General features: G+C 39.9%; 1 protein-coding gene across 1 annotated transcript; it reads left to right on the plus strand.

Annotated features, from left to right (window-relative positions):
• The first annotated feature begins 1,293 nt into the window (after nucleotides 1-1,293).
• Nucleotides 1,294-13,106, plus strand: ARF4 (ADP ribosylation factor 4). Its single transcript, XM_054838864.1, has 6 exons — nucleotides 1,294-1,704; nucleotides 8,459-8,539; nucleotides 9,048-9,157; nucleotides 10,556-10,627; nucleotides 11,151-11,276; nucleotides 12,155-13,106. Exons 1-6 carry the CDS (start codon nucleotides 1,638-1,640, stop codon nucleotides 12,239-12,241), a joined length of 543 nt encoding a protein of 180 aa, XP_054694839.1. The 5' UTR covers nucleotides 1,294-1,637; the 3' UTR covers nucleotides 12,242-13,106.
• The last annotated feature ends 1,821 nt before the right edge of the window (nucleotides 13,107-14,927 follow it).

Genomic DNA, 14,927 nt, shown 5'->3' on the forward strand with positions numbered 1-14,927 from the left:
TGACTTTATGAAGCTGTACCCCTTAGGTGACCAGAAATACCTGATGTGATGGAGTGCTGTTATAGTTTGATCATGCATCATGGTTATAATATGATGGAGCTGCAGGATCCTCAAGAAAACAAATGGCAGGGATGGCTTCCAAGCAAAATTTGTTCAATTTTCAGTCTAAGAAGACTGCCTCCTTAATTTAAAGCAGATTTTTGGTTCAGAACATAATTTAAGAGTCTTAACATGACATATTGAGAGGGACTCAACTTAGGCTGACCTTTTCTTTAGTAGCTTACTGTTAAGATCCCATTCAGGACTGTCTCTTTATCAAGACCATTAAAACTGTTTTGAAAAACATTAGCTATTTGTGTACTGATGTGGTTTCTAATTAGCAGAGGTAGGTTATAAATCCCTTGAAATATTTTAGGGCTTTTGATTGATCCAGTGCTTCCTTGGGATAGGGTGCTCAATCACTCAAGTATTAAATGCAGCTCCTCTTCTGCCCCTATTTAATTATTACCCTACTGTGGGATTTTTACAGTAGCTGTGAATGAAGCTGTTATAACCAGCTGGTTATGAAATCAAACATAGCTCTCAAAAAATGGCTTGTTTCTAATAAACCATGGTGCTTTCAGTTTTATTCCCGTATTACTTCCCTCTATCTCTCTGCTTCCTGGCCAAGAAACCAGGTGCTGTTCTGGTGCCAAGATCACAGTTTTGTCTTGACTCTGCAGAGGGCCGAGGTCATAGAAACAATGTCAGAATGCTGCAGCATTCAGCGTTCATGTGATAGAGGGTTGGTTTGGTTGGATCGGGGTTGGGTGGTGGTTTTTTTTAATTACCTGGCTGTGTGTGGAGGCTCCCTGGGGATTTGTTTTGCTCTGAAAGCCCTGTTTCTCTCTTGCTTGGGGCTGTCCTTTGGCCCGTGGGAGAAGAGCCTGTTGGCTCTCGGGTCTCGGCCTGAGGGCAGCAGGAGCGTGAGCTGCGGTGAGGTGAATTACGAGGGTTGGGGGGAGCCAGGGACACGCGTGCCCCGGGGAGAGGCGCTCTGGCCCCGCCGGGCGGTGCTGCTGGGTGGCGCGGGGTGCTGGGCCTCGGCGTGAGGAGCTGCTCTGCGCCCGGCGGACTACGCTTCCCAGCATGCCGCGCTCTGCCTTGCCTGGGGCGGCCGGAAGCAGCGGCGAGGCGGGCCGGAAGCCTTAAACTACATCCCCCGTCGTGCACTAGCGGCAGCTGTTACAGCCAGCGAGGCGCGGAGCCTGCGCAGCGCTCGCTGGGAGAAGTAGTCCCCGCCGCCGTTGGGCGCTCGGGCCGTGTGGCAGAGGGTGGTGCTGTGGATGGGGGATGTGGCGAGCGTGACGTGATTTTGTCCGCGTTGGAGCCGGGGCGGCCGTGGCGAGCGTGACGTGGCAGAGAACGGGCGAGCGAGGTTCCCCGGTCACAGAGCAGCAGCCGCCGCTGTCGTTACTGCCGCCTGCGCCTTATAAGTCGGCGTCGCCGGGCGAACCCCGCGCTTCGGCAGCCTGCCTCCTTGCTCGCGGAGGGATCCGTGAGCGCAGACAGGAGCCGGGCCGCGCTCTCCCTTCCTCCCTCCTCTCCGCACTCCTCCCGCTGCCTGCGCCGCCGCCCAGCCCCGCGCCGGAGCCGCCATGGGCCTCACCATCTCCTCGCTCTTCTCACGCCTCTTCGGCAAGAAGCAGATGCGCATCCTCATGGGTAAGGGGCGACAGCGGCACGCTGCCGCCGCCCGTCCGCGGCTTTCTCATCCTTCTTCCGCCCACCCCCCTTCCCCAGAGCGCTGCCGCCGCGGCCGTTGCGCCCTACCCGGCCGAGGCCGCCGCCAGGCCCGCCCGCTCCCTCACGGACGTGTCCCGCTGGCGGTGGGGGAGGGGAGGCCGGCAGGAGGGCGCCGCGGGCGGAAGGCGGAGGTGGGGGGGCTTACCCCGTCCTGGGGTGGGGGGGGACAGGACACCTCTATCCCCTTTCCATAGGGCTCGCAGGGTCGTTGGAAAGTGAACGAGTGGAGGGGAGAGAAGGAGTGATGGGGGAAGGGGGTGGGGATCGGGATATGTCTGCCCTTCCTTTTCCTCCGCCGTGTTCTCGTTTTCTTCTCTTGTGCCCCCCACCCCCCCAAATCCCGCTGTCGGGGGTCGCGGCTGCGCTGGATAATGAGAGACGGAGCCCCGCTTCCTCTGGGGTTTGCAGCGGGGCATGCGAGGCTGCAGCCCCTTCTCTTTGCACCTGCGTTTCCGCTTGCGTTGAGCCAGAGCGAAATGTAGAACAAAGATCAAATTGCAGTAGGTGAAGCCGGTGCCCGCCTGCTGGGGAAAACACGCAAGGCTGAGGAGCGTGTCCCTTTTCCGAGGAGGAGAGCGAGGTTTGCGCCTTGCTTTTCCCCCGCCGCCGGTGCGGTTGTGCGTTCGGCCTGGGGACGCCGCTCCTGCCCCAGCAGCGTGGCTTTTCGAACAGGATGTGGCAAAACCTGGTGTGTTCAACACCAACAGCTTAAGAAGTGGCCATATAACTGCCGATTTTCGGTGACTAAGGTGTCCGTATCTCTGACTCTTGTGAAAGGACACTTCAGCATAACATCTGTGCACTTTAATTCTCCTGAACCATGTGCACAAAATCATAAAACCCCATAGGCTGCTTTTTCAGTGCTTAACCTAGTTTTACTATCAGCTCGTAATTATTTATTTAGAATTAGAGTGTATTTCTGTTGAAATGGCTGTGTAAGAGTTGAAGCCAGTGGCTCTTGAAGATTCTCACTTCAAGATTATGGTTCAAAAGGTCAAAGCAGGTGGCATACTGCATTCGGTATTTCCTCCTCCACTTCCAACTCTTCCCACCTACCAACCCCCACAAGCTTTATGTACAAACAAATCTTAACCCCCAATTTTTTCTCAAATGCTATTGCTAAAGTGAATGGAACTTGATTCATGGCCCTAGACTGAAGGAGCTTGTCCTAAGGAATTATACAAAGTGCTCATTTCAATATAGCCAGCAATGGGACTGGGTCCTAACTGTGAAACTTCTTGGAGCACTGCTCATTCTTAGGACTGCCTGGGTATGCACAGCAGACGCAAAATGCAACTTTTTAAAATTATTTGCCATGTTCTCCATATGTTTTGTGATGACAGAGTTCTTTATTACATGCAGAGTAATTTTTAGTATCTTTGCTATTTGAAATTAGAGAGTCTCATCCATTTCAAAATAACCTGAGTAATTTTTGTCTTTGAGACAACTTAGTACATCTGTTGGTTTCAAGGAAGTGATTTGACTGTCTCCCTAGTAGCCAGACTCTTCATATGACTCTAAATGAATGAAGTAAAATCTTCAAATGAGCTTGACTGTAGGATGAGATAGTGTCCGTGGTATTTGTAGTTCTGTTGCATTCTGCAAAATAATGAAAACAGGAAAGCAATGTCATGCAGATCAAAATAGCTTGCAAGGCTTTAGTTTCTTCATGGGTAGGTAATTAGTTCAATTTTAGGTTAGATATGAGTTAGGGAGCCGCACTTTCTAGCAGTTGGTTCAACTGCATCTTTTTTTAATAATTTTTATTTTAAGGCATGGATTATATTCAAAACCAGGACCGGATCAGAGCATGCAACTGCACCATATTTGTTATATAGTATAAGAGGGTAAAACTTTTGCTATGTTGTGAGGAGAGTGTATCATAGGACCTAAATATGTTATATTGGAGATCACATAATTAGTTTATATCTGTAACATGGAAAAGAAGATCTTGATAACATTCTATGTTATGTATCAGCAATTTGAGAAGAGATGTCTGAATGAATACTGGGACCAAATTAAATTTTTCCTCAAGATGATAACTTTAAATTTATGATTTGAAAATGAGCTGGATAAGGCTAGGCATTTAAATAGTATACTAGTGCAGTATCTTTATGGGGTAAGGTGTTTATGGAGAAATACTTAGCGAAAAATATTTTATGGGTGAGTTGATAATGAACAGATGATTAATTTATAATTCAAGCTTCCTTTTCACAGCTTTCTTCTGTTTCTGCAGAATTCAAGATAAAGTAGAATTAGTTTAGCTCTTAAGACAGACTTTGTGTTATTGAGTTCTCAGAACTTGAATATTTCTCATCAGGTACCATTACCAACAGCAAACATGATGCACTATCTTTTATATTCTCAAACTACATTTATGATAAAAGGTGGACATGTAATGGTACACTGTTACTGAAGTGTTGTTTTTTTTAAAAAATGCACTTGTAAAATTAAATATTTTTTTAGAAATATTAAATTAACATTCTGAGGAAATGCATGTAAAATAATTCCTGCATTGTCTTTATAGATAGAAGTAGCACAAGGGAGAAGAAATAACTGTAGAATAGAATTGAATGACTTAAAGTTAAACTAGGCAACTTGGGCATTAGAGTGGAAAAACTGAGTCCTAACCCTACATGTACCTGTCTGTAAAACTCTTCACTCTTGTGCTTAAAAAAGAAAAGTTATTGATTCATTGTGCACCTTTCAATATCATAATTTAGTGTTCTGTGTCCTGGTGTAGTTGTGCAAGTGTTAACTGAGATAATAGCTAGTCAGGAGCTTCAAATACAAAGGTAATTATTAAATGCATTGTGGGAAAAATTGTCAGATTCTTTGGTAACTGTATTGCCATACAGCACAAAACCATTTAGGTTTTTTTAACCACTGTTGGTTTGTATGCTCTTGGTTTTGGGGTTTTCTGTGTCTGTGTGTATGTTTTCTTGAGAAGCTGTATTGAGAATCGCCCTTTCATGTCCTCTAAAGAGTTATCCAATTGAAATGAAACTTGAAAGAGGAATAGTATGTAAAGGATAAGTATGACAAGCTTTGAGAGAACTGGCATAAAGGTAAAAGAAAAGTGAGGGAATACAAACCTGTGATAAGTTGGGATTCCTTAATTTTATTTTCCTAAGCTGGCTTTTGATTGTAACATGAATGTCATGAATCAGTTAAATACAGTACAAGGTGGGGTGTTTTTTCCTTCTCTGATTATGGGAAGCATTCATTTTGGAAGCAGCAACATGCTGTATTCTATGATAAACTTTGGAAATTGAGCAAAATCTATTGGTCTTGATGGGTGGTCCATTTAAAAAGTTAATTTTAATTTTTCTGTACCTATAGTTCATGAAGTTCTGTGCTATGATAACTGAGGCTGCTAGATAGCTATTCAGACACCAGTGGTCAAAGTAGAAGGCTTGTAAATGAGGAATGTGATGCGGTCACAGGGGTGGTGTTCCCAGGGACAAGTGAACTACAAGCTTGAGATTTAGAAACACAACTAACAGTCTGTGAGTAAAACACTCTTAAGAGAGGAGTAAAGGACTTAGAACCACAATGGTTTTAATGCTTTCAGTTGCTGCTGTAGATTCTTTTTTTTTCTCCAGCTAGAGGAAGAGGATGTTTGACTCAGTTTAAAGAGAAGTGGTTGCAAGTGCAAGTCTGTGCTTTCCATTTGTACTTATTGTAATCTTAATGCTTTGTGGTACAACTGCTGACCATCATACTCTACATCGAGGTTCCTACACCTTGGCCTTGTTGATGATGGTCAGTTATGCAGTGGAATCAGAGTGAAAATGTAGAATCAGAAAATTACGCTATTTAGGGATTTAGGCTTTAATCTTGATAGTTAAATCAACTTAAACTTTATGACATAGAAGTAGCTCATAGATTCACATTTAGTGTTTCAGTGCAAATGTAAACGTGTTTATTCTTTAACTACTAAAAGCAATAGTTACACTTCCTAGCGGCTCAAAAGATTAATTGTGATTTGGAGCTCTGAAATTTCTTGTCCTAAAAAGGTTGGTAAATGGCAAATTGGAGTAAGAGGGATGAATGGAAGCTATGCTTTTGATGACTATTGCTTGTTTAGACTTCATAATGTTTGCAATTTGGCTAAAAGAGGCAGGTTTTGCAAATAGGGTCATGGTGATTTGCAAAAGTCACCTTCACTTGGTTGAAAGCTGCTGTCTTAAGTGTGGAGTCAGAAGAAGAAAACATGTATCCATAGCTCAGCCTGCCTCAGTGCAAAGTCCAACAGCTTAATTAGAATTGTGAGTAAGAGTGGATTTAGGTAAAGTCTGTGGGCTTTGCACTTACATAGCTAATGTAGCCTTCTGCCAAGGCCGCTGAGGTGGTGGTGGGTCCTGGCACAAGAGCAGAGTGGATAACTAGAGAAATAGTTTCTTAAATATAGGAAATAATTTGAAATTCTTGACTGGTTTCTAAGTTCTTAGCTTGGAGTCCTATGTTCAAATGATCCTTGATACCTTGTGTATATTCTTGGAAATGAGATTAGCTTTTTTCTTTATCTTTAGTATAACCCCTAAATATACTAAAACCATTTGTGTAGATAAAGCCATCTTTCTTTCGTTGCTAATTTCAACAACTCTTGTCAGTTTTTTTTCTACTGATAACTGTTGGGGGTTTGGTTGCAGGGGTAGGAGAAGAGTTTGTGAGTATGTGTAGCTTTAATTGGTGGTTCACTAAACTATCTTAATGTTAATTTACTGGAAAACTATCCTATATTATGTACATACATTATGTTTTCTTGTAAAGATCTAGGCATCCTACAAATGCTCATTTGAAGCTGAGCTGTATAAGAATAATGTTGGGCTTCAAGCACTGTGCTATCAAAAATGTTGTTTTTCAGCATAGATGGAGCATTTGAGAGTTTCAGAGTTTGCTTAAAAGGTTTTCTAAGGCTACCTGACACTATTGGTGTAGGGAAAATGCTAACATCTACATGTTTCATGACTTGCAAGCTCTTGTGAAACTTCTGCTGCGCCATGTCTTTTTTTGTTCATGTTTGTGTGTGACTCTAAGAGACCAACACTTAGACAATAGCAAACTTAACTGTTAAATTTTAATTCGAGTATTTTGGGAGTTTATTACCCCTCAAGGAGCTTTGGTTTTGATGGTAGATTATTCCCCTCCACCCCCCCTTCTTCTTTCATGACACTAACAATTGGACCAGTGTGGGGTTTTTTTAACAGGCAATGACAATACCAAAGAAACTGCATTGGCATGTATAATCCTGTTCACAATATCAGAGTGTAGGACAGTTATAGATAGGGTTTTTTAATTAGTTTGCTGTAACAGCAGTTTGTGTCTTGAGAAGGAGGAGGCTTTTTAATTTGGTTTCATTCTGAATAAGTAGGTAATTGTGAATTCCATTTTATTGCAACACTAAGGAAACAGTTATATTATTAATAGTCAAGTCATCAAACCACTTTAAGCTTAACATATCACAGTCACCAAGTAGGAAATTAACTCAGAACACTTAAGAATGTTATCAGACAAGAATGACATTTGGGTTCTTGTGCAAGTGTTATTTAATTAATTCTTTGATGGGTGTTTTGTTTGGGCAAAATTTTATGGACTATTTTAAGTTTCACAAATTTTATTCAAGCTGTCGTTGTGGTGTTTAGTACGTACTGTTTGTTTAGGTGCTTATGTGCTAGGCATTGGGTTCTAATGTAAAGAATTGTATTTTGAGTTGCTATTATATGTTGCTCTTCACGTGTTCTGAAATGCCTAACAATAAGCAGTTGCACAAACAGTTTTAGAAAACTACAGTGTACACCTGTAATGTTAGTGATGCTTCTCAAAAATGTCTCTGAGGCTTCAGTTTTTATTGGTTTTTTTTAAGGATTTTTTTTTTGTGTGTTGGTTTTTTTTAAGGATTGCATATTTACCACATAGCTAATATTGAAAAACATTAAGTTTAAGCTTTGTTGTTGAAACAGAAGAACAAATTTCAGTGCAGAAGGCCTTCTACAATGATCAAAAGTAGAGACTTCTGATGAAAGCATCCTAGTGGATCTCAATGAATAGAAGTGATATCCTGAAGAAGAGTTACAACCCTTAGGGTATACGCAGAGAGAAGACAGGAGTTTCCAAATGTATGTGGTTTTTGTCAATGCAAAATAAATGTTATAGCAAAAGGACAAGAGACTGGGATGAGGGAGACTGCAGTGTCTTCCATTGGTAGTGCCAGCTCCTGTTGGTTCAGGTGTGTGTGAAACTGGCCTTAGCTGAAGGTTGAGTAAGTGAGACCTTCCCCAACTTGAGTGTGAAGTAGCAAACGTGATCAGTTAGGAACTATGTCCTGCTTGTAGATTGTTGCTAGGCATTTTAAACCATCCTGACTTAGACAGAAGAAACTTTCAAAGTGAATGTGAAAACTTAATTAACACAAATACGAAGGAAGATGACTAGAAGCTTGTGAGCCCGTAGGTTGTGGATGGAAGTGTTTTCTTCATTGCTTGTTCTCTCTCTGTACTGAGTAGAAGAGATGGGGAGAAACATAGTAGTATAACAATGACTTAAGAGTGTTTAAAAAGTTGCTTCTCAGGAAAAAATCCCTAATAATTTGCATGTAAAATGACATATTTTTGAATTAGCAGATTTTATTTCATATTGGGAACTAAATCAAATTTTCTCTTTGTTCTAGTTGGTTTGGATGCTGCTGGTAAGACAACTATTCTTTATAAACTGAAACTAGGAGAAATTGTCACCACAATTCCCACTATTGGTAAGATATTCAATTCTCATGTCTTCATACTTGTTACTCTAAACTTGTGTTGTACAGACTGGCTTCTGAAGATTGTAGGGATTTGCTATCTTTACTGTTAGTATAAGCATCAAGTCAAATGTGGGCTTTCTGGTACTACCATAACATAGCTGTGTCAGACCAAAGTTACATCTAGACCAGAATCCTGTGTCTGACAGTGGCCAGTAGCAGATGCTCAGGAGTGTAGGAACCAGTTAAGTAGCAATATTTCCCTCAAACACCAGGAACCTCTCTAGCAGGTTGTGGCTGAAAGACTTGCTGAACCAAAGATGGTGTTTTGTTTGGATTTTATTGATTAATTTATTGGTTTTTTTCCCTGCAGTCAATTTTCTTCTTGATCTAGCAATTCAATTCTGATAAGCCATTTTATATTTATTTGGGAGAAATATAACTTAGGAAGTAACTAACATGATTAGAATTACATTTTAACACTAGCATTAACTATTTCTGTTTGCCTCTCTTATTTTAGGTTTTAACGTGGAAACAGTAGAATACAAAAACATTTGTTTCACAGTTTGGGATGTTGGTGGTCAAGATAAAATTAGACCTCTTTGGAGGCATTATTTCCAAAACACACAGGTAAGAGTTCAGAGATGGCAATTGTTAGAGACCTGTTTTGTAAAGTCTCATTATACATGGAAAGTTGTCTTCTGTTCCTTCCTTTCAGAAAGGCTCCTCACTACTTCCTGCAAGTTCTAAGGGATACCCAAATTTTATTCTAGTTGAAGCTGGTTTGTTACCCTGAAGGCTTTAAGTCCAGTCGTGAGTGTAGCCTGACAAGGATGAAGTCCTTTAGGATCTACCAGTGTTCTGTAATGTGCCAGAGCAGCTGGTTTGTTTGTGAGGAACTCTTCAACTTTGCTGTGTCTATGCTTTAATCTGTTTGAACTGGCATTGTTTTATACATAAGAAATGTTACTGTCTAAGCACCTTTCTACATATTTTTTTTCTAATCACCCTCAAAATATACAGCTTTTACTGTGCTATATCAGTGTATTTAGAACACTGAGTATCTAAAAATATGGTAAAAGGTCTTGTTACCAATTCATTAGAAGATATCCACTTCATATTGATGTGTCTGCTGTCATTTTTGGTGACATAAATGTGATTTTTTTTCCTTTGGTTCACAGGTAGTAAGGTAAGTTGCTTATTGGTATCAGGAAACTTTGGGAGTGGTTTGGTTGGTTGGGTTGGGTTGTTGGTTTTTTATTTTTGCTGTGTTGAATATAGAATTGTTTCCAAGAAACTTCTGTGCAGCGTAATGCATGTGATTGCTAGCTCCTTTTTGTCAATCCAGACTTCTTCATTTTTCTGCACCAAAGTGCTCTTGTGAATAGAGTAATACTTAATTTCAGTTCCTTATTCAACCCTGTTACTAAGTATTTTTAAAAGATGCTTCTGTTTTCTTAGAGAGTGATAAAATGTAAGGTTTTCAGACAGAAATTTTAAGAGCAAATAGTGCGTGTAAGGGGGGCACTCGAATAACAGAGGTGCCATTAGAAATACTGTTTGGTACAAACTTTTTAAAACAGATTCAGGCCTTACTTTAAGGGTGTGGGTTTTCTCAGTGAAACATGAGATAGTGAAGCACTTGTGTTTATCTCGCTGCATTTAACATGATACAATGAGTGAAAAGGGATGGGGGAGAGTTAGCTTCTGAAATTTTGCTGGTATCTTCCCCCCCCCCCCCCCCCCCCCCCCCCCCCCTAAAGAATCCCACACTAATCTATAAACTGACCTTTGTGGTGTTTAAGCCTAGCTTTATTTTGCAGTTGAAATTTATTATGTACTTGTTCAAATAGATATCTTGCATTGCTTAAACAGAAATTTCTGTCAAATTTGCTTACCTAAGAGAGGGAACAGTCACACTGTTCAGGATGAGTTGTTTGTGGTTTGTTGTTTTTTTGTTTTGTTTTGTTTTTTTAAATAGTACTGCATGTTTACATTGGCTTTTCAAAACTGCTTAACTTCTTACAGGGCCTCATTTTTGTGGTAGACAGCAATGACAGAGAGAGAATCCAGGAAGCAGCAGAAGAGCTGCAGAAAATGGTAAATACCGATAACCTTCTGAAATATGATTGTTATACTTTGTCATATTTTTGGATGTGTGTCAGCTTCCCTAAGAGATTTAGGATTTTAAAATTTTAGGGAGTTTGTACAGTGCATATTGTATTCACCTGGTATTTCTGGGTCACATAGTGCACTGAGTTGTAACTGCAACTCTGTAGAGAGCTTTAGCTCAAGAACTACTAATGTGTCAGAACCTTTCTTTCCTTCATAAAACCTTAAAAGAAATAGAGCAGATCAAGAAAGAATTTTGGAAAAACAAATTGGTGTTAAGAATTTCAGCAGCAAGGTGCTGGGAAATTTGAACTGCCTGTTGAAAGAATATCTCCTTACTTGTAGGAGGTGTTCTGCTGGGGACTAGTTAAATTTCACTAAGTACTTACTAGTGACTTCATGAGCAAGAATGAAAATGTTTATAACCCTTAAATCAGTATTTAGGTTTCTTTAGTGCTTGTTGAAGTACTTAACTGGGCTAATTTAATAACATGATCATTTTTTCTGTTAGCTTCAGGAGGATGAGCTGCAAGATGCAGTGTTGCTTCTGTTTGCGAACAAACAAGACCTGCCAAATGCTATGGCAATCAGTGAAATGACAGATAAACTAGGTCTTCAGTCTCTGCGTAACAGAACTGTAAGTGCTAAACTTCCTGGTTGCTGAACTCTTGTCTTCCTTTATTATGTGTTATAAACATAATCTCACTTTAAAGGAAAGGGAAGTTTCCACCTTTCTGTAGAAGGATGTGCTTACCTGCTATTAAACTTTGTAGTGCATAGTTTAAGGTCATCATTCAAAATAAGTGACTTAGAACTATAATCCAATGTGTACAGCTGTTGCAGGTGTTTCATCTCTCACCTTTTCCTGGAAAAATACAGATATTCCAGGCTGTCACTGAAACACAGCTGTCAAACATGTTTGACAAAGTATGTGGTGGGCTTTCTGTTTTTTCGGGGGGGGGGGGGGGGGGGGGGGGGAGGAAATGCATTCTTCATTCTCACCGCTACAAAGCCGTAAGGAAATTAAGTAGCTCCTGAATCGTTAGATTCCATCTGCACAAGCCTTTGAGACATGGGGTTGCTTCACATAAACTGTCTATCCTTCTGTAATATTCGCTTAATGTCTGTATATTGACACTAAGATTATATCTATAGAATTAATTTAGGTAATTCCATGTCCATTTCCCCAAGAGCGGTCTTTCAAAAACAAGAAGCTAGTTTTCATCTTATAAACCAAATGCAAGTTCTGTATTTGTTTCTTGTTGCACTGAACAGTGTCCTAGCATTTGTTAGGCCAACACTGAGGGTTTGGGTAATGTCTGAACCCTGCCTGTTTTATATATACTTTTCAAAACTTAGAAAAATAGCATCTGTTCAATATTGAATCTACTTATGGCACAAAAATGTTTAAAGAACACTATTTGAATGTGTATCTGAGTGTCACGTACTGTGATAACATAGCTTGCATTTTGTCAGTTTTTAAATTCAATCTTTGTCTGTGTTCTGCATTAACAGTGGTATGTCCAGGCTACCTGTGCTACGCAAGGAACTGGTCTGTATGAGGGACTTGACTGGCTGTCAAATGAACTCTCAAAACGCTAACTCAAACTGGATGACTCTCTCACCAGGGACATGTTTGATATAAGTGGTCTAGGCTTGTTACAACAAAATTAGTTTGCATCTTGGTTATTACAGTATCTGGAACTGATATTTGGGCAGGATATTACAGCGTTTCAACTTATTTTGTTGCCAATTATTGTTTACCAAGCTACATGTTGCAAAGGTAGCAATATGCTTGGGTAAAAATCTCCTTAACTTGGAAAAAGTGTATCTTCTGATTTTATTCCCCATGTTAGCCTAAATGCCTGAATATAGTTATTGTGACATCTTTAAGATCTGTTTTGAATACTCTTTTGAGCCCAAATAAATTAATGTTTTAAATTTTTTTCCTCCCTGCTACTTTTAGTTTACTGATGCCCTGTTTCATTCCTCTGACAGTCTGCTGATTTAAAAATGTAGCATTCCGTATGTATTTATTTCTCTCCCTTGCCAAAAAGAATTCCTAATACTGCTTGTTCCAGCCAAGAAAATGCTCTAAAACACTATACAAATCTACTGCACTGAGGAACATTTTATTAATCCTTGGGTTCTATCAGCCCAACTTGCCTTTGTGTGAATTGGATTTGATGGGTAGAATAGTTCTGTGCTGGTTGCAAAGAGCTCATGTTGAGGTTGTTTTTAATATTCAGCAGATTGTCTTCCTTTATATTGTATCATTTTTTTATGTTGCATGTTGCTTTTTGGTATCAGCCTGACTATTTTTGCCCAGTGTATAATAGTTCTGCTGAAGTTTTACTGTTTGTTGGTGAACATATCTTCATAAAGAAATTTTGGAAAATTCATCAAACTCAATGGATTAGTTTCTTCATAACCCACTTGGAATTATTCCTAATAAAATGATAAAATGTATAGCTCTGCGTATGCTCTTCTTGATTCCTGATATAGTTGAACTGCAATTTATCACTTCTTTTCCATGTCCTGATCTTTCCTGTAGTTTGAATGTGAACATCAGTCTCAGATTTTCACTTGCTCGGAGCTATGTAGAGCAGGACACAGAAGGTGGGCAACAAAGTTGTATACAGTGCAGTAGAGTAGCTGTCATCAAGACTTATATAATTCTGTAAGTGTCTTTTGAAGTTGTAAATCTAAAATTCCTTTTAAGATGTCCAGATATGAAAATACTAACAGTTACAAAAATTGTAATAAAACAAGTACAAACTGCCTAAAAAGCATGCATGTCTGTTTCGTAGTTGTATCTACATTTATAAAACAACATGGGTTTTAGCAGGAGAATCACAAATTCTGTTGGTGGCTAGCTGGGAAGTTAACTTGAACACTTGGACAGGGTTTTAGTCAATATTATATTAGTGGTGATAGTCACCCCAAAAATATCAGCTCTATGCAGCTGCTACTGTCTGCTTTCATATTTATGCCCCCTTATACCTGTGTAGTTCAAAAGACTTAAGCTAACATGTTTTTTGAGGCTGCTACTAACGGGTATTTTAAAATCTATTTTTATGTTGCCTGTCTGTTGTATGGATGCAAATATGGCTCAGTCTTCCAACTGAAATAGTTTATTAATTGCATGTCTTTAGGAACCCAAAGCATGATTTCATTGCAGTTTTAGGCTAAGCTCCTCTCTTATTTTTAGCCTAAGTCTTGTTATCCTTGCTACAAGAAATCGCAGTGACAAGGTCTGGTAAACTCAAGGTAGTTTAGGTTAAGAGCAACTTCCAAGGCAGCTGCTGCTGTAACTGAGGTTTAAGTTTCTAGGAAGTACTGTTACTGTGAACACAACTAACCAGAGAAAATTCCAGAGCTCTTTAATATGGTCATTAGCTGTCGTCAGTAGGTAACATAAACCCAGGAGACAATGTAAGGTGAGTAGGGTTTTCCTTGCACCTTTAATGAATTGCTGATTATGTATTAACCAAAGTTGATATTTCCATGCATTGGATCAGTAGCTGTTAATATGTGTGTTTCAAGCAATGCAGTTTCTTGAAATAATCCTTAAAATGAGCATCTTGTTCAGAAGAGGCAGCTGGTCTGTAATGTGGATTGTATTGGTAGTCCCAATAGGTTAAACTGAAACAGTGCTTGTAACGAATTAAATGTCGTCTCTTCTTCCAAGGAAGAAGTTAGAGGTAGAATTTAAATAAAAAAGCAGAAACTTAGAACCAAAGGCCTATTATTGTAAAGGAAACATTCTGTTAAATAGAGATGAAGATGTCATTGGTTTAGTTCTTTCAAGTGTTTTTAAGAAATTAAATACTTAGGTTTAGGTGAGCACTGTTTGGCCACTTCACTTTGTGTTCCAGTAAGCTGTAATTCTGCTACAAAATGAATAATTTCATAAAATCAAAGTAGGAAAGTAGTAAAGATCTTGAGCCTTATTTAAGAGTGATGGGATCTGCATGAGGGGTTAAGGCTACAGCTACACTAAAGTAGCAAGACAAAGTCAGTAAAATTCTTGGGTGTAACTGAGTAGTCACTGTTAATCGGAGCATAGAGAGGAACTGAAGCAAGTACTTCAATCTTCCTGTAAATAGATAAGATCACACTTGACTGCTGTTACTAAAATGATAGTTGCCTCTTAGTACTCTGTAAGGTTGTAATCTTGGAAACAAGGTCTCTGTTACGTAGTTTATTCATAGTAATATTAAGCTGCAGAGGGGACAAGATGCTTGATGGGCTGTGGAATAATGTCACGATAGAAGTAAAACTTTCC

This window comes from Grus americana, chromosome 11 (assembly GCF_028858705.1).
Source record: "Grus americana isolate bGruAme1 chromosome 11, bGruAme1.mat, whole genome shotgun sequence".
NCBI lineage: Eukaryota > Metazoa > Chordata > Aves > Gruiformes > Gruidae > Grus > Grus americana.

Excerpts from the sequence above, each read along its gene's own strand:
- ARF4 (XM_054838864.1), top strand. The coding sequence starts at position 1,638 with ATGGGCCTCACCATCTCCTCGCTCTTCTCACGCCTCTTCGGCAAGAAG. Across the intron at positions 1,705-8,458 it reads GCAGATGCGCATCCTCATGG|TTGGTTTGGATGCTGCTGGT; the intron begins GTAAGGGGCGAC and ends TCTTTGTTCTAG. Across the intron at positions 11,277-12,154 it reads AGTCTCTGCGTAACAGAACT|TGGTATGTCCAGGCTACCTG; the intron begins GTAAGTGCTAAA and ends CTGCATTAACAG.